This window comes from Patiria miniata, unplaced genomic scaffold (genome assembly GCF_015706575.1).
Source record: "Patiria miniata isolate m_02_andy unplaced genomic scaffold, ASM1570657v1 HiC_scaffold_3, whole genome shotgun sequence".
Classification (NCBI taxonomy): domain Eukaryota; kingdom Metazoa; phylum Echinodermata; class Asteroidea; order Valvatida; family Asterinidae; genus Patiria; species Patiria miniata.
In genome coordinates this window covers 14,252,887-14,274,838 of record NW_024037069.1, presented here as the reverse complement: position 1 = coordinate 14,274,838, position 21,952 = coordinate 14,252,887, and the positions used below count along the sequence as shown (strand labels likewise).

The 21,952-nt window shown below is 41.8% G+C and overlaps 1 protein-coding gene across 1 annotated transcript; it reads right to left on the bottom strand.

Annotated features, from left to right (window-relative positions):
* Positions 1 to 1,479: 1,479 nt before the first annotated feature.
* LOC119737825 (PR domain zinc finger protein 5-like) lies at positions 1,480 to 15,428 on the bottom strand. Its single transcript, XM_038212442.1, has 5 exons — positions 15,291 to 15,428; positions 5,865 to 6,065; positions 5,478 to 5,642; positions 3,952 to 4,128; positions 1,480 to 3,546 (listed from the first exon to the last, which is right to left on the bottom strand). The coding sequence occupies exons 2-5, from the start codon at positions 6,021 to 6,023 to the stop codon at positions 1,630 to 1,632; spliced, it is 2,418 nt and encodes an 805-aa protein (XP_038068370.1). The 5' UTR covers positions 6,024 to 6,065; positions 15,291 to 15,428; the 3' UTR covers positions 1,480 to 1,629.
* Between the last annotated feature and the right edge of the window lie 6,524 nt (positions 15,429 to 21,952).

Below are 21,952 nucleotides of genomic sequence, written 5' to 3'. Positions count from 1 at the left end.
AAAAGTACTTAACTTGTGATTGTCCAATCATTCAGTTGCTCCTCTCAATTCATTAGTTTGTACAAAATTCAAAATATGAACAATTTATACATGCATCTTGAAACGATTATTTTCCTAAATCAAGTGTCCCCCAAAATGCAAGAGTTTTCAATTGTTTATTTTTGTTGACACTCCATAAGTCGCTTTTGCTCCAAAGCCATTAAAAACCCCAATTAAAAATCCCTTACGACCATATTAAGTAACAGGATGACTCAATATGAAAGGCACATGTACGATGTTCTTGTAATCGAATGGGTGATGAGCTGAACCATGCTGGAGTCTTTAGAGTTTTTCAATAAGCCACCATCATCTCCGGATTAAACAGTGGTGCAACCAAGGGCCCCCCCCCCCCTCCAGAGGTTGTCTTTTTTTTTTAAGTCCCACAATTTGACCTTGGTGATGTGTATGTGACCTATTTTCGAGTAGTATAATAGGGGTGTAAGTCCACCCTCCCCCCTAAAAAAAACCAATTTTTTTCTGCTTCAAAAAATGTTGGGCAAGATTTTTTGAAAAAAATTGTAACTTATAAGATCCCCTCCCCCCCCCCCCCCCCCCCCCCAGCTGAGATTAAAGTGTTCAGTACATCTGGTTCCTCGGTTTAATAGTGTTTTTCTGCTATAGGAACATCATATTTTATAAAATTGGGTGTAACAAGAACTTTTATATAACTGACATACAGATCCTTGTGATTTAATTGGTGAAACTTGAATCACGCGACATTCATATTAATGCTCCCATTCACACCGGGGCTCAAAAGTCCCATTGGCCCATGGTAAATGGGATTTACTATTCAACATTTGATTTATATCACCCCGATGCAAAATTCCATATTATAATACTATTCAACAGTTAGGATCCTGGTTCCATGGTGCAGTATTTGTGTGCAAATGCATGCTGGTGTGCGCATTGAGCAGTGCGCATAGCACAGATTATCATGATTGTTCCCAAGAGCCAGTAGCTACAGAGTTGAGTTCAACCATTTCTTGAAGGGGTGGTTTGGAAGAAAGAAATACATTTTCCACCTATTTTGTACTGAAATAGAAGTTAATTTTTAGTGTAAATCAAATGGCAAGGATCTATTTGTCAGTTATATCAAAAACAAATATTGATTGTGAAATGGGAGGAATATTATCGCTTGGTAAACTCTGGACTTGTTCATTTCACTCAGCTTTCGCCTCCTGAAATAGAACAGTCCAGATTTTACCATGCAATAATATTCCTCCCATTCCACTCTGAGCCACTCAATATTTCTATACCATTTAGTTCTACAGGTTTCTCAAGGATTTTAAAGAAGATAGAGCCAAAGCAAGGAATAAAGACAGGGTTTGGAAAGTGCCCCATTTTTTTTCATTCTCGGAACAAAATTCACCATCCTTACCTGAAATGTTCACTCATTGAACATGACACCCGTTCATCTGGGATGGACAATACACATGTACACCCAATGCCAGCAGATTACACAAATGCAATGGCATGTTTACTAGTTCAAAAGTGTGTTCCATGGACCAAATTACAATCAAAAACTGTTCATGACTGAAGTTCGTTAGGATCTCTTTTTGTACTGTTCTTGCGATACCAGTCTTTGAGAGTTTATTGTGCTGTTTGCACATGGCTTCTCCGATGAACACCACCAGATGTTGTGATTTCAAAGGTCACCGCAACGTTTGGGTTCTGATGCGTGATCATTTGGTCGGCATGATCAGCTTCGACCTCTTCAACCATCTCAGATCCCTGCATCAGCTGGTACTGCTGCGCTGCCTGAACTATCGCCGGAATTCCACTCAGGGATTGACCTTCATGGGTGACCTTTAACCCCATCTGTGCCCTATCTATCATGTCTTGCACTGTGTGGAGTACCGTGTTCTCCCCAGTGTGTGGACTTATTTCATGCACCTCCAGTGTGCTCAGGTCTAAGGCCTTCCCAAAGTGCTTTTCATTCATGTGTCGAGTCAGCGCATGCTTGTGCTTGTAGGATTTCCCACACGCCCCGCACTGGTAGAGTTTCAAGGCGGAGTGTTTGCGGTAGTGGATGCTCAATTCACTCTTACGTTTCCCTACCCAATTGCATTGATCACACTTGAAAGTCATCTTGTCCCGAGGAATGTGAACAAGTTGATGGGAGTACAGTTGCATCTTGGTCTTGCCGACGTAGTCACATTTCTCGCAAGGGTACACACCATTTTGGTGAGTCTCCCGATGACAATTAAGGATGACCTGGGTCTTGTAGTCTTTGCCACAGACTTCACAGATGAACATGCGAGTGTCGGTGTGTGACTCGATGTGACGCTTCAGGTAGTACTTGTTCTTGGTCTGGTGTGGACACTGAGGACACTGCAGCCACTCTCTGGTATCTTCAGCATGATGAGCTTCAAAGTGAGTCTTCAAGCTTGACCGCCACCTGCTCTTGAATTTGCACAGGTCACAGTAGAAGAATCGGTCTTGATGTTTCTTGCGGTGCCGGCGCAGCGCTCCAGAAGTCTTGAACCCCTTTTTGCAGAAGTCACACTTGTGTTGGCGGATTTCGCTGTGGGATGCCATATGCTCTGTCAGTCCCCTCTTCTCTTTGCACTGTCTGCCACACAGCTCACAGGGATACATCCGGGGCCCCTTGGGTTTCTTCTGTTTCAAGGCCGGACAGCAGTTGTTGCGTCTGTGTACCTTTACTCCCTTGATGGATGTGAAGCCCTTCTTGCAATGCACACAGCCGTATTTCTTTTGTCGTCGTTGCTTGTGACTCTGCATGTGTACTTTTAGACTGGTCACAGCAGTGCCGACATACTTACAGTCTGGACAGGGGAACTCCTTGCCGGTAATTGGTATCCCGATGCACCTCTTCAAGTCTTTATGGCGTTTCAAGCTTTCTGTTGATGCAAATCGCATTAAGCAATCTGGACACTGGAACTTCTTCTTGACAACATTTTGCTCCTTCAAAGGGGAAACTGCCTGGCTCTGCTGGGACTCCTTAGGTCTATCCTCAAGTTCCTTCTCCGACTCTTGAACCTTCTTATCGCTCTGCTTGTCTACTTCATGTGCATCTTCTGCTAAATCCTCATCTGTCTCCTCCTCAACATCAAAATCATCATCACTATCATCACCATTGGATTTGTCCCCAGACGCCAAGTTTCGCTTCCCAGGAGAGAGTACCACAAAGTCCTTAAATTCTTTGGGTTTGCGATTTGCACTTTGTCTGAGCCCCGGTCTCAATGAAATCTGGCTAGGCACAGGTGGAGCTGCCTGGCTTTGTTTACTTTGGACAGAAGCTCCTTGGGGGGTTACTTTGGATTGCAAGCTTTCAATCCTGACCACTTTTGGCAACAGAGATTTTGGACGGCCTGGTCTTCTTCTAGAGGTTGACTGCATAGGCACTCTGACTAATTTTGGTTGGAGGTTGGGCTGCACAGAGACAAATGGTAAGAAGACGGCGTTGTTTCCAACAGGCACTGCACCAGTGATCTTCTGTGGGCCCCTACACACTGCTTGCTGTACTGGAACAGCAATGACGGTACTCTGTAATAGGAAATAGATAACAAGATGGTTAACTTTTGAATGAACCAAATTATAAACTTCCAAAATGACCTTTTAATAATATACAACTTATTTCTGGCTCATGTAGTTGTTTAAGGACCAAGGTATTGGGGCTAAGAAATGTTTGTCTTCCTGATAAACAATTCGATACTTGTGAAATCTATTGAGATGGGTAAGACATCAACTTTAGGAGTCTAAGGCAGAGGCATTATCGATTACATGACAAAAGCAGTGACATTTGTACCAGAATATATGTCCTACGTCACAACTTCAGAGCATCAAAATTAGTTGAAAGAATTGCTAGAACCATCCTCCAAATTTTCTTGTGGATTTTCTACGGTCTGCAAGAGTAAGTGTCCACTTTCTTCAGATGAATAAGTTCTGTACCTGCTGTGGGGTTGCAGTAGGAGTGACATCAGCCTTTCCTTGGTTCCTCCTCGTCAGTTCTCTCTCCAACATCTCCTCCAAGTCACCTTGAGTCAAAGAATTCTCCTTGCTGCTTGTGGCAAGGGAGGACGGGTTGTCTGCACCTTTGAGAGTCTCCCATTCTCTAGCATGCTTGTCCTTATTTGGCAAATGAGAAAGATAGGCATGAGAGAGTCAAACAAAATGCCAACATTTCTTTTTATACACAAAGATATAGGAAGTGTAAATTTGAATTCCTTCTACCAGAAACCTGATTAAGCTACGTAAAGCTAGAAACCTGAATTGGAAGAATTGACAAACATGTAGTATCAATCCTTCATAGAATTTTCTTTCAAAAAAATTGTCATATTACATTATTAGTATTTTCAAGATTAATCCGAAAGCAAACTTAACATGTATCAATCTGAATTAGTACTGAATTGTAATTCCCAAAAATTGCCCCAAACACAGCATCGACCCAACTTTAGTATAATGGGGACTGATTAGGACTGTCCCAACTACAGTAAGGACTGTCCCATTTATGGTTAGGACTGTCCCAACTACAGCAAGGACTGTCCCAAGTACAGTAAGGACTGTCCCAATTACAGTTAGAACTGTCCCAACTACTGCAAGGACTGTCCCAACTACAGCAAAGACTGTCCCAACTACAGTAAGGACTGTCCCAACTACAGTTAGAACTGTCCCAACTACAGTAAGGACTGTCCCAACTACAGCAAAGACTGTCCCAACTACAGTAAGGACTGTCCCAACTACAGTTAGAACTGTCCCAACTACACTAAGGACTGTCCCAACTACAGTAAGGACTGTCCCAACTACAGTAAGAACTGTCCCAACTACAGTTAGAACTGTCCCAACTACAGTTATAACTGTCCCAACTACAGTAAGGACTGTCCCAACTACAGTTAGAACTGTCCCAACTACTGCAAGGACTGTCCCAACTACGGTTAGAACTGTCCCAACTACTGCAAAGAATGTCCCAACTACGGTTAGAACTGTCCCAACTACTGCAAGGAATGTCCCAACTACGGTTAGAACTGTCCCAACTACAGTAAGGACTGTCCCAACTACAGCAAAGACTGTCCCAACTACAGTAAGGACTGTCCCAACTACAGTTAGAACTGTCCCAACTACAGTTAGAACTGTCCCAACTACAGTAAGGACTGTCCCAACTACAGTTAGAACTGTCCCAACTACTGCAAGGACTGTCCCAACTACGGTTAGAACTGTCCCAACTACTGCAAAGAATGTCCCAACTACGGTTAGAACTGTCCCAACTACAGCAAGGACTGTCCCAACTACAGCAAGGACTGTCCCAACTACAGCAAGGGCTGTCCCAACTGCAGCAAGGACTGTTCCAACTACAACCAGGACTGTCCCAACTACAGCAAGGTCTGTCCTAACTACAGTTGGGACTGTCCCAACTACACTTGGGACCATTGCTATAGTTGGGCCATAACAAGGTATGATGTGATGCTAGCTACATGTACCTTTAGATGCTTGGTGATGGCCGTCTTTCGTGTTGAGTTGAAACTGGAGCACAGCTTACACTGAAATACTTCAATGACAAAAGCTGACGAACATTGCTGAGCTCTGCTCCAGTCTTCGTCCTCATTGGAAGCAGTCAGTTGGTTGGCATCACTGCTTGGTTTATCCTAAAAAAAAATTGGAGAAAAACACAAGACAGTGATTGTAAATATCAAATTTGCTGCCATGTTATTTCAAAATGTTACAGTGCATAGTAAATACAACAAGGTTACGATAAAAAAAAATATTAAGTAATGCGAATGCTGTAAATCCTTTCATTCTTATTATTTCTTTCACGTGGACTTTTGCATAACTTGCAATCAGGCAACTCCTGAAATGTTAATGCTTACCTCAGTTTCTGGCCTTTTGTCTTCAGTTGCTTCATCTGTTTCCATAGGAACCACATTATCTGCTCTCTCGGAGGATGATGGAGTTTGCTGTGTACCAGTTGGCTTGTCACTTGCACCGTTGTCTTCTTCCAGACTCACACTAGCCACTTCAGATGCCATCGCTGCGCATTTATGTCGGCAAAATTGCAAGGGTCCAAATGTCTGGAATGACACAACAGTAAATCACATATTAATTGCATTACCTTACCTTCATATACCCTTGAATTTGATACAGGGATGATGAGTTGATCTAATGGCAATATATCTCTTGAGGAGGTAATCAAATAAATCATTACTTAACAAACACGTTCAATCAGGGGAGTCCTGTCCATCACAATCATGCCTGTGCCATTTTAGCAACTTGGTCAAGTTTTATATTCGACTATTAAAGGGAATATACATCATTTGCTTTTGCTGTAATTTTCAGAAATGGATGGAATTGGGGGGTTGGAAATATATAGCAAATATAGTTACACTGACTTTTTTGGGGTTTTGGGTTCAAAAATGCTATAAAAACCAAGAAAAACAATCATTTTCCTGTAGTCTGGTTCCCTGACTCCATTTAAGAATAAACAGAGCAGTTTACATACATTGGGGAATTGTAAGGTCAGGGAACCAGTCTAGCTGGCTTGTACCCATTCATAGGTGTGTAATTGATTGCGAACAAGTGCGATGGTCAACTGGGGCCAGTATTTGAAAAAAAAAAAGTTTTTTCCAACGCTGATCGGCCGATCAGCGTTGGAAATTGATACAAAAATACCACTTTTCTTGAAAATGACAGTATACCAGGTGCCATGATTTTACAGGATGCTTTACACTGTCATTCACTAAAAGTCCAGCAAGGTATTTCAAAATGATTTGGTAGTTTTATTTTTTGATGTTTGCAAATGTTGTATTTTCCCTTTAATATACAAACGTAGTATGTCTTTCTAAAGAAAATAAATCCACCCATTGAACGTGCTCTAAAGTCCGATATTCATCTGGAAATATTGCAATATCTAGACGTTTAGGTACCCCCACTAGCAATTGTGTAGTTAAGGGCCCTGTTACTATATGAGCACAAAAATCCTCTTCTAGGTTATTGGACTTACATGTATTATACACATATAGACTGCCAATGAGGTCACTAGTGCACGTCTATGCAACCCGAGGAACTGTGAGTGACCAGAAGAGGTTTATATCCCGAGGCTAAAGGCCGAGGGAAATAGGACCCTCTTCTGGTCACTCCCAGGCCCGAGGGGAACATGGACCTGCACTAGGGATCGAACTATGCCAGTCAATATGTGTTGTATAACTCACCTCTGTCCAAAATATAAAATAAGAAAAGAAACCTTTCAAAGTATCAGGGTTTTATTATTGAACTGTTTTAATTCAACAATTAACTCATAAGCAATTTAACTGTAAGCAATTCAACAATTAAAGGAATGCTTTTAGTTTCCCAAGATTAAATTGTTAGTTTGAATTGAGTTTTGTCAGAGGGCACTGTTTCCAGTCAAAAATTGTTGAGTAAAGTGCCCGATCAGTCACTATACTCTGCAAATTACGCGCGCGCGATGTCTCGACGCGCGTCTAGTTCACCATGTTCATCATGTTCATGGTGAAGCAAGTTTCATACACTAGTCTATATTGGTGAATCACACGTGACCGCATTTTAGCCAACCAGGATAAAGAACAAGCAAGAGGTGTGTTATAAACCAAACTAACTTGTGGCATTTAAAACCAACAAGAGTGTTGTATAGAAGGTACATTTTTTTATTTTTGAGGGAAGTTGCAGGATAATACAATGATGACGACAAATCAAAACATGGATATAAAGATGGCCATCACCATCAACTGTTAATAAATGCGAAACAAAATCACATTTTTACCAACAGAATCTGTCCTCAGTAACAAAAAAATGGTCATTAGAATTGAAGGGAAAGAATGTTGCAACCTGACGGCTGATGCCACTTCAGCGGTTGTATACAAAGTCTATGGAAAGCTCGAGAGTCAAGAACATTTTTAAGTATTTCTTAACAAATTGGAAATGTTTCTAAGTCATTGTCAGTCCCAGATTCATGTCTTATCATCATTTTTGCAATGGATATATGAAGAAAAAAAAGCATCATGTTGCAACATTCTTTCCGAATTAAGAGAAGTCTGTTTTAGTTTTGTTTGCAGAAGTCCATTTTGGATGGAAAACAGTATTGTTGACTCTAATTTGACGGAAAGTAAAGTGGCCAAAGGCCCGTGACTATACAATCAGCGGAAAGAATATACTATCATGACTATATAGTATCCTGTAGCCCGACTGCATCTGGCCGTACAGTAGGCTACTATCGCAAGCTCTGTAGTACGGCCAGATGCCCAATGCTCCCCTAAATGCTGAACTCTGATGTAGCGATTTTGCTACCGATTTTGATCGAGATTATCTTCTCATCCAGGACAGACATTTCCAAAGTTAAGGTTCCTAGTCGTAAAGGAACTCATACCTTTTGAAAAAAAAACGTTCTTTTATCTAAAAATCTTCATCCATCTGACCAAAAAACAACTTTCAATCATCATCTCCAACGAATATCGTCCCGAAAATGTTCCTCCATGCGATTTCAAAATGGCGGCCGCGTTGTAATGTATGCATTATGCGGGCGCACTTGGGCAAGATCATGAATATGCATTTAGTAATTTAGTTCATTACGTTTGCCAGGCACGCGGGGCGGCTGGCCATACAAACATGAGGTCATGAACTGAATAATGCATATTCATAATCTTGCTCAAGCCCGCCCGGCGCCCGCATAATGCATACATTACAACACGGCCGCCATTTTGAAATCGCATGGAGGAACATTTTCGGGACGATATTCGTGGCAGATGATGATTGAAACTCATTTTTTGGGCAGATGGATGAAGATTTTTAGATAAAAGAACGTTTCTTTCAAAAAGGTATAGTTCAGTCGGAAAAGGGGGGTATCGTGCACCCTCGGAAATCAATTTCTAATCAACGTCTCTAGGTCAGAAAAAATGCATAGAAAACGATTTGCTATGTTAAAAAATTAAAAAAATGTCCCAGGTATTGTTTTTTATGCAAATTAGTGCCGCCATTACCGAAAAATCTATTTTTAACTATATCTCAGCCAATATTGCAGGTAACTGAACGAACTAGGTGTCTAAACCCATGTTTTCAAGGTCAGGGATCACAATAAAACTATTCTGGAAGTGACCACATATGTCTGTGGCATAGGAATATGCAAATTAGTGCCGCTAATACCGGAAAATCATGTTTTTGGCATATCTCGGCCAATATAGAACATAACTTCACCAGTAAGGTGTCTAAACCCATGTTTTGAGGGTCAGGTATCATTAGAAGACCATTCAAGAAGTATCTATGTGTGTCTTTGGCATGAAAATATGTAAATTATAAAGTGTCGGTTTATCAGATATTTGATTTTTAGCCAATATCTCGGCCAATATTGAACATAACTACACAAGTGAGGTATCTAAACCCATGTTTCGAGGGTCAGGTATCATTAGAAGACCATTCACGAAGTAACTATGTGTGAGGTTTGCATGAAAATATGTAAATTCTAAATTGCCGGTTTATCAAAAATTTGATTTTCAGCAAATATTATATTCAATTTCAGCCAATATTACAGTTTATTTTTAATATGATGGCTGAAAATCAACCTTTGATCATTACTGCTTATCAAAAACCCTTCTGTCAACATTAGCTGCAATATTGGCTGAGATATTGGCTAAAAATCACATTTCTAATACATCGACACTTAAGAATTTACATATTTACCTGCCAAGGACACACATAGTTACTTCGTGAATGGTCTTCTAATGATACCTGACCCTCAAAACATGGGTTTAGACACCTCACTTGTGTAGTTATGTGCAATATTGGCCGAGATATTGGCTAAAAATCAAATATCTGATAAATCGACACTTTATAATTTACATATTTTCATGCCAAAGACACACATAGTTACTTCGTGATTGGTCTTCTAATGATACTTGACCCTCAAAACATGGGTTTAGACACCTTACTGGTGTAGTTATGTGCAATATTGGCCGAGATATGCCAAAAACATGATTTTCCGGTATTAGCGGCACTAATTTGCATATTCCTATGCCACAGACACATGTGGTCACTTCCAGAATAGTTTTATTGTGATCCCTGACCTTGAAAACATGGGTTTAGACACCTAGTTCGTTCAGTTATCTGCAATATTGGCTGAGATATAGTTAAAAATAGATTTTTCGGTAATGGCGGCACTAATTTGCATAAAAACAATACGTGGGACATTTTTTGAATTTTTTAACAAAGCAAATCGTTTTCTACGCATTTTTTCTGACCTAGAGACGTTGATTAGAAATTGATTTCCGAGGGTGCACGATACCCCCCTTTTCCGACTAAACTAGTATGAGTTCCTTTACGACTAGAAACCTTAACTTTGGAAATTTCGGTCCTGAATGAGAAGATAATCTCGATCAAAATCGGTAGCAAAATCGCTACATCAGAGTTCAGTGTTTAGGGGAGCATTGGGCGTCTGGCCGTACTACAGAGCTTGCGATAGTACTGTACGGCCAGATGCAGTCGGGCTAAGTATCCTGATGCCATTTCTTTGCTTTGTACACAATCTATGGAGAGTTGAGAGCATTTTTCAACACGTTCAAAGCATTTTCAAACAAAGTGGGAATGTTTCTCAGTCCCACTCCAAGATTAATGTTTTTCAACATTTTTGCAATGACTGACCAACATGTATTGAAACAACGTATGATGGAAAAAAGTGGCATCAGGTTGCAACATTCTTTTCTAGTTGGAATATGACAATTAATGATTATGAGGATTTCTCAAGATTGTCAAGTTTTGATGCGACAAGCATGACAAGTTCAACTTCAAAGTTCAAGTTGTGAATGTGACTGTGAGTCATGCACTCACATAGCTCTACTGAGTGGAGCGTTGAACTTACATGTAACTATACGGTACCCTCCGTATAAACGCTCCACCGATTTGGCATACAATGTACTCTGGTGACAGGTAAACGGTCGTCATGACGGTATGCATTTTGTGCATGCCCTCGCGAGGACAAAAGGCCCCAAAAAACTGATAAAGAGAATACAAATGAGAAAGACAGTAACCCTGGATAGATCCACACATTCATGACATTCCATAAGACCCCTTAAATTCTTCCAAACAACCGGTAGGCTAATTTTGAAAAAAGAACAAAATAGTCTGAACTTACCGCTCACAATTAAATGTGTCTGCCGAGTTGTACAGTCCATTTCACTGACATGACTGATGCATAATTCATTGCGCGTGTGTGTGACGTCACTATTGAAGAAAAACAAGTAAAGTTGCGCTTTATACTCAACAACTGTTTCATGTAGTCATATGTGCCCGCGCCATCTGACAGTGTGGGTTTTTGGCGCGGGAAACATATCAGTACATGAAACAGTCATTGATTAAGCGCGACTTGTTTTTCTTTAATAGTGACGTCACACACGCGTGCGATGAATTATGCATCAGTCATGTCAGTGAAATGGACTGTATAACTCGGCAGACACATTTAATTGTGAGCGGTAAGTTCAGACTATTTTGTTCTTTTTTTTAAATTAGCCTACCGGTTGTTTGGAAGAATTTAAGGGGTCTTATGGAATGTCATGAATGTGTGGATCTATCCAGGGTTACTGTCTTTCTCATTTGTATTCTCTTTATCAGTTTTTTGGGCCTTTTGTCCTCGCGAGGGCATGCCAAAATGCATACCGTCATGACGACCGTGTACCTGTCACCAAAGTATGCCAAATCGGTGGATCGTTTATACGGAGGGTACCGTATATAGTTGAGTTCAACGCTCCACTCAGTATAGACCCGTGAACGTGGCTTATATACATAGCCACACTTCAGTCTGTAGTAAAAACACTCTATTGTGATCCGCGGTTACTAAGATGGAGTGACCGTTCTAGCCGAATTTCGGCTACATTTGACAGAATATTTGCATACAAAAATGAGTTGTGCAGAAAATCAGCAGAATATTTTTTTTCGGCAGAATTATGAAGATGAAGGAAAAATGAAAAAGATTAGACAAATATGGCACATTTAGTTTGAAAAACCTTCATTTTTTTAAACATCCTTAAAACAAACCCTTGCACAATGAAACAGCAATATATACATGTACTGGGTGATTTGGCAGACCTTCGAAGTGAATTTAGCAGAATTTTACATGGTATTAAGGTCATCCTGCCATGTACATGTAAGACGGTTAGTTGGGTACCCACTGGTAATACTCCTACCAGTTGCCTACCGTTTTGCGTATGCGGAACTCGGGGTACCAGAGTGTCATGCCCGTCTTTGATTTTCTGATCATTTTGAAAACATTCGTTGTGACAAAGTTCAAGTTGTGCCGTACTTTACATCAACTTTCTTGGCAATGACAGATTCAACACACGCATAAAGGAAGCCCAACAAGTAAGTGATTCACCTATGGGAAAAATTATACATGGTTATATGTAGCGGATCAAAAGATAGAATGCTTTCGCTTGTATTTACCCGAGGGAAGCGCGTGGCATTGTATACATGTACAACACCACGTTCACGGGTCTACACACTCAGTAGAGCTAGCACTCACACGAATGTCAGACAAGTCGACCGTTGAGACAACTCGACTCGGGACAAGTCGACCGTTGAGGCAACTCGACCGTTGAGACAGGTCGACTGTTGAGACAACTCGACTCCGGACAACTCGACCGTTGAGACTGCTCGACTTAATGGAAATGAATACACGTGGATTAGCCCCACTAGTGTGGCCGTCGGTATGCTGCGCTGAACCCAAGGCCACACACCGTGGTCCGCGCACTACTGAGGACGTTTTCATAAAATCTGCAGGGAATTTCTTACATATGGTTGTATTCTACGATGTCCCATCTATCACTTCTGGGATGCTTAGGTGTAATGATGTTCAATTTTCCGAGATATTCTTGAATCTTTCTGGAGCCCATATGCACTCGTGAAACGTCCGGTGATGGCAGCCATTTTGAATGTGACAAGAGATGACCTCAAGCTGTGACGTCGCGTTTATGCAAATTGCTTGTCGAGCGAGGGCGCAAGTTGCAAATGTGACGGCTGTTTCCTGTACCATGCATTTATCGTCTGGGGGCCACGTGCACTGATCTCTATTCAGGATCTACGGCACAGGAAACAGACATCGCATAAATTTGCAACTCGCGCCCTCGCTCGATGTACTCGATGTACAGAGGGCGCTCCGATCCGGTGGCCGTCGCGTCGGGCTGGTGCGCCCATCCTGGCCGCGAGGACCGGGCCGGGCCCAGTACGCGGGCCCGTTGACCATGTTGACCGGCAAATGGGCGCACAGGCCCGGCAAAAACGATGCCACCGTGCTAGCCCCACTAGTGTGGCCGTCGGTATGCTGCGCTGAACCTTTGGCCACACACCGTGGTACCGCGCGCTACTGAGGACGAAGTTTTCATAAAAATTCAGGGCAGTTTCTTACATTCTCAGTTTCTTACTTTCTTATGGTTGTATTCTATGATGTCTCACCTGTCACTTCTGGGATGCTTAGGTCTAATGATGTTCCATTTTCCGAGATATTCTTCAATCTTTCTGGAGCCCATATGCACTCGTGAAACGTCTGGTGGTGGCAGCCATTTTGAATGTGACAAGAGATGACCTCAAGCTGTGACGTCGCGTTTATGCAAATTGCTTGTCGAGCGCGCGAGGGCGCGAGTTGCAAATGCGACGGCTGTTTCCTGTACCATGCATTTATCGTCAGGGGGCCACGTGCACCGATCTCTATTCAGGATCTACGGCACAGAAAACAGCCGTCGCATTTGCAACTCGCGCCCTCGCGCGCTCGACAAGCAATTTGCATAAACGCGACGTCACAGCTTGAGGTCATCTCTTGTCACATTCAAAATGGCTGCCACCACCAGACGTTTCACGAGTGCATATGGGCTCCAGAAAGATTGAAGAATATCTCGGAAAATGGAACATCATTAGACCTAAGCATCCCAGAAGTGACAGGTGAGACATCATAGAATACAACCATAAGAAAGTAAGAAACTGAGAATGTAAGAAACTGCCCTGAATTTTTATGAAAACTTCGTCCTCAGTAGCGCGCGGTACCACGGTGTGTGGCCAAAGGTTCAGCGCAGCATACCGACGGCCACACTTGTGGGGCTACCACCGTGCAAGGTACGGCCACGTTGACCGGGGATGCGCGCACGTGGCCCGGAAAAAACGAACGGTGTGCACGGACAATCACGCTGTGCTATATTGGCTCTGTTATATGCAACAAAAAAAACTCGTATGTCATTACTCCCAAACGGCGATCAGCCGCCGTCAAAATCCCTGGTACTTTCCCCAAAACTAGGCCCAAAACATGCGAGGCGACTTGTCTCAACGGTCGACTTGTCTTTTCCATTTATTGCACATACGGTCGAGTTGTCTCAACGGTCGAGTTGTCTCAACGGTCGACTTGTCCCAAGTCGAGTTGTCTCAACGGTCGACTTGTCTGACCCCCACTCACACTGTCATGGCTGTCGCTACTCCTAGAACTATGAGGCTCCGCGTGAGCGGAGCCTCATAGATCAAGAAGCCCGCAAAATTGCCTGCAGCACAAAACACTAATAAAGTACAAAAACGTCCATCAAAATGCAGCCATTTCACACAGAACCGCTGCACAGTTTGCCCCTATACTCCGTACTTTATCTCTTGACATACTCACGTATCTTGTGCGGAACTAACATAGGTGGATTCTGTCGGTTTTTAGTCCAAAATGATGAAAAATATGCCCTTTCCGCACTGAGCCAACCTGACACTTGAAACGTGCACGCATATGATCGAGCGATGATTTTCGGTTCGCTCGGAGCGCGCCGCGGGGGGTACGGTACAAGCGAAATGATGTGCATGCGTACAAGTGCATGTACCGTACCCCCCGCGGCGCGCTCCGATCATAATGCGTGCACGTTTCAAGTGTCAGGTTGGCTCAATGCGGAAAGGGCATATTTTTCATCATTTTGGCATAAAAACCGACAGAATCCACCTATGTTAGTTCCGCACAAGATACGTGAGTATGTCAAGAGATAAAGTACGGAGTATAGGGGCAAACTGTGCAGCGGTTCTGTGTGAAATGGCTGCATTTTGATGGACGTTTTTGTACTTTATTAGTGTTTTGTGCTGCAGGCAATTTTGCGGGCTTCTTGATCTATGAGAGTAGGCTGTCGCAGCGTCACTCAGTCACAGTTAAACATCTCAACTAACACAGATACGACAATAAACTCGGCACTTCCTTTATTAAATAAAGCATCACCGTTTCCAAATTATGAAATACACAGTTCATTCAGTCATTGTTTAATCAGCAATTAATGACAATAAACACAAATTCATACCCGTCATTTCCACTCCGTAGAAACGGTTCGACTGATCGTTGCGTTTCTTCACCGTTACCAGACGAATATAATAATTTTGAACAAGTTTGTATTTGGAAGTTGCCTACATGTACGTCTGGGTACCATGCCTTATGAAATATTCTGGCAACAGGGGGCGGTATTCCTAAAAGACCAAGAACCAAGAACCACAGACATGCGTTTATATGTCTGTGCCAAGAACCGGGGGGGGGGGGGGGGCACACCCCCATTTTCCCAGGCCAACAAAAGTGCCACTTTCGCCGTTCAAAAATGTGCCCCAGAAGACAACACTGCCCCTCAATTTCAAACACACACGTATGAAAGCATATGAACGCGCTCAGCAGGCGCGGTTCTAGAACAAATATTTGGGGGGGGGGGGGGGGGGGGGGCTAGCACGGTTTATCCAGATTTTTTTCTGGGAGGCGTGCTGAAATGTAGACCAGTTGCCTCCGAAAATCAATAGGTGGGGGGGGGGGGGGCTCATGCCATATTTTCAATGGGGAGCTTTCAATGGGGAGCGCCAATAAAATCCTAAAATCGTTCACACTATATTAACTAATGCACCCTTGTCACTCTATAATTTCTTCTTTAGGGGGAGACTGTAATTCGCATGTACATCACAATTCTTCTTTTTGCTAATGCAATTTTATTTTTTTACGGAATTTTTTTTGGGGGGGGGGGCTAGACAAAATTGTTGGGGGGCTACAGCCCCTCCTAACCCCCCCCCCCCCCCTACAACCGCGCCTGGCGCTCAGTAGCGTATCTAGCTTTCGATGTCGGGGGGGGGGGCGGGGGGTGGCAACCGCACATCCGCGCCGAAATAGACAGGCTCAGTCCGGACGTTTGGCCTCAGTAAAATCAAACAAGGGGGGGGGGGGGGGGGGGGGTTTGGTTAGTACCCATCTTCCAAATTGGGGCGCTATTCAAACGTGACCATTATTGTGCATATTGCAAATTTCATGCCCTTTTTCACGGTGCATTGTAATGGTTTTTGAGCGGGTTTTCTTTTTTGGGATTGATGTCAGAACTCTCTAACCATTTATTAAAATAATTGCTGAAAAATGCAAAACTGCCCGTCTTGCATGACAACAAGATTGTGCACCTACTTGCCGGAAGGAGAACTACCCTTAGAAACCACAAATACCTCTCGCATTAATACAATTGTTCCCCTCTCCGCTAGATGGGACATTGGCCATGAAAAACAACAGTAGGCCTGGTAAACTGCCCCTCGAAAGCACAATTAGGGCCTCGCTCGCAACATAAAAAAAATATGCCCCTCTCTGAGTGTGACATGGAGAACTGGCACTTAAAAAATAATAGTCTCTTCACACGAATAGTCTCTTCACTGAACTGGCCATCAAAAGCAACAGTGCCGCTCTCGCGATAAAAAAGGTCTTTCTACAAAAAGAAACACAAAGAGCAAGATGGTCAACGTAATCATAATTTGTTCCCGGCCTCGTCATATAGGTTCATAGCGAATTGAACGGGACCATATTATTCTTTTCTCCGCCACTTTCAATAAAGTACCCTTTTTCGGTGTTGTCCTCCCCCCCCCCCCAGTCTGGTTCCCTATCCCCATTGTCCATCGGACTTCAAATAAGGGAAACAGTCTATCCCCCCCCCCCCCCCCCCCCCCGTTTGAAAAAGCGTTCCGCCGCCCATGACCACGCGTCCTGCCCCATATCATTGCATGACCAGTGGCGGATCTGTATAGGGAAGTTAAGGCGGTACAACCATCCCTGGGGCAACAAAAATAGGAAATCATGCAGAGACACGTAGCACATTCGGCCTAGCTGCCCCCCCCCCCCACCAGTTTACACACCCTTGAGCCCTCAGTTGAACATGCTTAACTTACTCTCTTCGTGCTATTTTTGAGTTTTACTCCTTAAAAATATGTAGGTCCCATATACTTATTAAATTTCCTATATTGTGGAAATATTTATTTTATTCATGTTTGAACGAGGCATTGAACGAAAAAAAAAATCCCCCCCACAAATTTAGATATTGAATGAAATTTTCAAATGTCATTTGCGGTCCGATAAAAGTTACCTTCAACGATAGAATGATGCAAAAAACGTCAAGAACATCAGTAGTAGGGGAGGTGGGGGAACCGGAGCAAAATGGAAAAAATCTGCGGCAAGCCTGAGCACGCCGCTCTCGATTCTAAAAATAGTTGGGGAAAAATATAGGGGAATCCCCGATCTCAAAAAAAAAAATCTGACGCCGGGTGTGGGGGAGAAAAAAAAAAAAAAAAAAAAAAAAAAAAAAATCCTGACGCCGGGAGAGAGAGAGAGAGAGAGAGAAAAAAAAAAAAAAATCCTGACGCCGGGAGAGAAAAAAAAAAAAAAAAAAAAAAATCCTGACGCCGGGAGAGAGAGAGAGAGAGAAAAAAAAAAAAATCTCTGACGCCGGGAGAGAAAAAAAAAAAAAAAAAAAAATAATAAATCTGACGTCGCTAAAATGAGATGATGTCACCACCACGCGACCTTGAAAAATGTGTGAGTCACCACCACGTGACCTTGGGAATTTTTACTACAGTCAAGCTCTCATGGTTTATGAAATAATTGATCGCCCTCCAAAAAAAAAATGAGAAAAAAAATATTATATTTCTTATAATAAAATGGAGAGTAATATGTTCAGACCGACCGTCAAAGGATATTCTAAATGGAACAAAGCCACGCTGCGTGATTACGTGCAGCGGTATAATATACCGCACAATGAAAATGTTTCTCTTACTCGTAAAGTTTACATCGAGGGGATAAAACATTATGAAAGTAAATTTAAAAACTTGAGGAAAAAGAAACTTTATGAGCTCAAACAGATTGTAGACGAACACAATCTAGAATACGTACCGACGGGTTATAAAGGACGAGTTTTGAAAAAAGATTTACTCTCGGCGATTAAAACATACAGACAACCCGAATACTTTACAGAGTCAGCTTTTAGAGAAACGAGAAGGTTTAGAAATTACTACAGAAACTGGGAATTAAATCCCAGACTTTATAACCACGATTTAATCAAGTTTTTTGATTCGCACAAGGAACAAATAGTCTATAAAATCAAGTCTGAATTGAGAGAGCTCAGAGGTTTAAAAGTAGAGCTTGTATTAAAAATAAGGTATCGAAAAATCAAACCGGATGGTACAATCGAAACGATCGAAGCTATTCATTATAGCAAACCGAAAGCCGTTTTAAATCAAAGTCAAATAAAACAGGTTTTAAAAGAGGAGATCGAAGAGCTATTCAAAAAGGATGAAAGGTATACGAATCAAGGATCGGGTTGGGCAGTCGATACAATACTCGCGTTATACATCAACATCAACAGATATAATCCAGCGAGAGGTAGTTCTTACATAAACCTACCCGAACATCTTAAAATTAAACAGGCGATGATCAACGTACAAAACAAAGACGACGAGTGTTTGAGATGGTGTTTGAGATCTGCCTTGGGGTTATACACGGACAAAGTAAAAAATCAAATAAGAAATAATCCTAAATATAAAATCAACGAAAGCAGACCGTCGATTTACACCAAAGACGACGGACTCAGTTTTAAAGGCGTTGACTTTCCGACACCGGTCGATCAGATACCCAAGATAGAAAGACAAAATAATTTATCGATAAACGTATACGGTTATGAGGGTGAGATATATCCATTATACGTGTCTAAAAACTATGGGTCACGAGAGATCGATCTGCTTTTGATTTCTAAAGGTGACAAGCATCACTATTGTTGGATAAAATATTTTACGAGGTTGATGTACGACGTTACGAAACATAAATGTAAGAAATATTTTTGTCGAAGATGTCTATGTCATTTTACCAATCAAAACAAATTAGACAGACATATCGCCGATTGTAAGGGTATAGATGCGCATCCATCAAAGATTGTATTTCCTCTGGGTAAACCAAAATACATAGACGGGCAACCGGGTGAAAGAGACGTACCGATATTAGAATTTAAAAACTATAGGCACAAACAAAAAGCACCATTTGTCATTTATGCTGACTTTGAATCCATACTACAAACAACAACACCCACAGATAAAGAGACAAACACAAAAAAGATTAACGTTCACAAAGCTAGCGGTTATTCGCTAGTTGTCGTTCGATGCGACGCTAAAAATGTGTATCAAGAGACTTATAGAGGCAAAGACGCTTCAACTAGATTTATAACGACGTTGTTACAATTACAAAGCGATATTAATTGCATATTTGAAAAACCCCAAACCATGAAATTTAACGAGCGAGCTAAAGACCATCACGATAAAACAAACGCGTGTTGGATTTGTGAAAAACCAATTTATCCCAATTACTCGAGCAACTGTCAGTGCCAGAAGCCCAGAGAACCCAAGACGATAAAACAAAAGAAAGAATATCAGTACAAAAATAGTAAGGGATTTATCGAGTCTAAATGTCTCGACTGCAAAAAGAGCATTAATAAATTTAGAAAGGTGAGAGATCACTGCCACGTCACTGGTAAATATAGAGGTGCCGCACACGCCTATTGTAACCTCAAACTACAAATTAAACCCGGTTGTACACCGATACCAGTCTTTTTTCACAATTTACAAAATTACGACGCGCATTTAATCATGCAGGGAATGACAGAATACGATAGTCAAACAGAAATACAAGTGATCGCTAAAAATTCAGAAAAGTATATTTCGTTCTCGATAGGAAATCTACGATTTTTAGACTCGTTTAGTTTTATGGCATCGTCGTTGGATAAATTAGTGAAAGCTTGCCCAAAAGAGTCGTTTCAGCTACTCAAAAAGCATTTTAAACATCCTGACTTGCTATTACAAAAAGGAATTTATCCCTACGAATATATGAACTCGTTTGATAAGTTTCAAGAGACCAGCCTACCACCCATCGGCAAGTTTTACAGCAGACTAAAAGACGAACATATATCGCAACAAGACTACGACAGAGCTGAACGCGTGTGGAACGAGTTTAATATACAAAATCTAGGAGAATATCACGACTTGTACGTGACCACCGATACGTTATTACTTGCAGGCGTATTTGAAAACTTTAGAAGAACGTGCATTACAAACTACGGGCTAGATCCAGCCAATTATTACACCGCACCCGGATTGTCCTGGGATGCTCTATTGAAACACTCGGAAATTAAACTCGAACTATTGCAAGACGTCGACAAACATTTATTTTTTGAAAAGGCAAAACGAGGAGGCATATCGAGCGTGGGTGGAATGAGACATCACAAAGCCAATAATCAATATCTCGATGACTACGATTCAAACAAACCCTCGAGTTATATCGCTTATCTGGATGCCAACAATCTGTACGGTTGGGCTATGAGTCAATATCTACCGTACAGCGATTTTAAATGGACACCCTCGAAACCGTTTACCGAAGAAAGAATATTAACGCTTAAGAAAACGTCTAATACCGGTTACTTTTTTGAAGTAGACCTCGATTACCCGCACGATCTACACGCCAAGCATAACGATTATCCACTAGCACCCGAAAATATGGTCATACCCCAAGATTGGATGTCTGATTATCAAAACGAGTTATTGGATACCGAACCTAGTAGCGACGTACAAAAATTAACGTGTACGCTTAATCCAAAACAAAAATACGTGTTGCACTACGTTACGTTGCAGTCATACCTCAATCTAGGTTTGAAATTAAAAAAGGTACATCGCGTGTTAAAATTTAAACAAGCGCCTTGGATGAAATCTTACATCGATAAAAACACGCAACTCCGAACAAAAGCGACCTCTGATTTTGAGAAAGACTTTTTTAAACTGATGAATAACAGCGTGTTTGGTAAGACGATGGAAAACGTCAGAAACAGGATTGACGGTTACCTACTGAGAGACAATAACGAGAGCGATCAAGAAAAATACAAAAAAATAATTCAAAAACCGAGCTATAAAACAACAACGCCGTTTCCAGAATGTGACCTGTCGTTTGTCGAAACATATAAAACGACAACCGTGTTAAACAAACCCATTTACTGCGGAGTGAGCATCTTAGATCTCTCAAAGACGCTGATGTACGATTTTTATTACAACCGATTGAAAGACAAGTACGGAGATCAAATCAGGTTGATGTATACGGATACGGACAGTCTGTTGATTGTCGTTTACACGGATGACATATACAAAGACATGCAATCTCACGGGCAACACTACGACTTTTCGAATTACAATCTGGATCACGAGTTATACGATCCAACCAATAAGAAAGTGATCGGTAAATTTAAAGACGAATTTGGAGGTAAGGTCATTCAAGAAGCAGTTTGCATAAGACCTAAGATGTATTCGATTTTAGCGGATGACAACAACATCACTCTTAAAAAAGCCAAGGGGGTCACAAAATCGGTCACTGACAAAAAATTAAAACACCGGCACTACTACGACTGCATCTTTAAAAATAAATCTAAAACAGAAACGATGACTCACATTCGATCTGAAAAACACATCCTTTACACCATATCTCAAAATAAACTATCGTTGAGTCCGTTGGATACCAAGAGGTACATTTTACCGGACGGTATACACACGCTCGCTTATGGTCACCGCAATCTAGATATTAATTAGGCGGTAATTGCGTGTCCTCGGGTACGACTTGAAGCTCTTGTCTCACAAAACTCCTTTTTGGACCATTTTG